The sequence below is a fragment of the Loa loa genome, assembly GCF_000183805.2.
Source record: "Loa loa unplaced genomic scaffold supercont3.3565, whole genome shotgun sequence".
NCBI lineage: Eukaryota > Metazoa > Nematoda > Chromadorea > Rhabditida > Onchocercidae > Loa > Loa loa.
In genome coordinates, this window is record NW_018111743.1 from 1 (window position 1) to 971 (window position 971).

The following is a 971-nucleotide window of genomic DNA, read 5'->3' on the forward strand; positions in this document are numbered from 1 at the left end:
ACTTCCACCACCTCCTCTTCTTCTTCCCCCTCCCTCCTCCTCCTCCTCCTCCTCCCTTCTTCACCGCAATCCTCGACAATTACTTGAATACAACCAGTAGCAGTAGAAGCAAACAAGTATAATGTATCCGGAAGAATGGTAAGTGAAGGGAGAAAGGGGAAATGGATGAGGAGGAGGGGAAGGACAGCAACAGAAGAGACAGAATCGGTAACAAGCAAACCTCAACCCCTCCTTTCACCTCCTCCTCTTCCCCCTCTTCTCCACAACCTCTTCTCGATCGGAGACAGCAGTCACCAAGGCACCCACCAACAATGACAACGCAGATGCTCCCGAATAAGGAAAACGATTATCCATGCTGCTGTTGGAATGAAAAGGAGGAGGGAGAGGGGGTAAAGGGTGACACAATGTCGTCATCTTGCCCATACCTCCTACTGGGCTGCTCCATCTTCTGCTTCTACTCCTTCATTCCGGACTTCAAGACTTCTCATTTTTCTGGACCTCTATCATCCTCCTTCATCCTTCCCTTTTTCCCTCCCACTACCGTGATAACCGCCACTACCATCACCCCTACAACCACCACCACCACCACTATCACCGTCTTCTGTCTGAGGCTTTCTTGTGGATAAAATGGAAAGTGGGACAGAAAACGGAACAAGGATGTAAAGACGTTCCTAAGTCTCCATTATTCGACATCCCTGCAGAATGGATTTGGCTATATATCCACCCACGCTTTCATATAATCACAGACTCGACAAATACACGTACGCATGCACAAACACACGTACACACACACACACACACAAACACACACACGCACAAACACCTACGCATATAAACACACATACACAAACACACGTACACACACACACACACATAACGCACGTACACACACATACACATAAACGCACGTACACACATACACACATAAACGCACGTACACATATATATATATATATATATAATATATATAT

At 46.3% G+C, this 971-nt stretch overlaps 1 protein-coding gene across 1 annotated transcript; it reads left to right on the top strand.

Moving 5' to 3' along the window:
- Positions 1 to 610: 610 nt before the first annotated feature.
- LOAG_16007 (hypothetical protein) lies at positions 611 to 835 on the top strand (the record flags this gene model as incomplete). The annotated part of the gene is made up of 1 exon (XM_003151494.1): positions 611 to 835. A coding segment is annotated over one exon (225 nt), but the record flags the coding sequence as incomplete, so codon positions are not given.
- Positions 836 to 971: the final 136 nt, after the last annotated feature.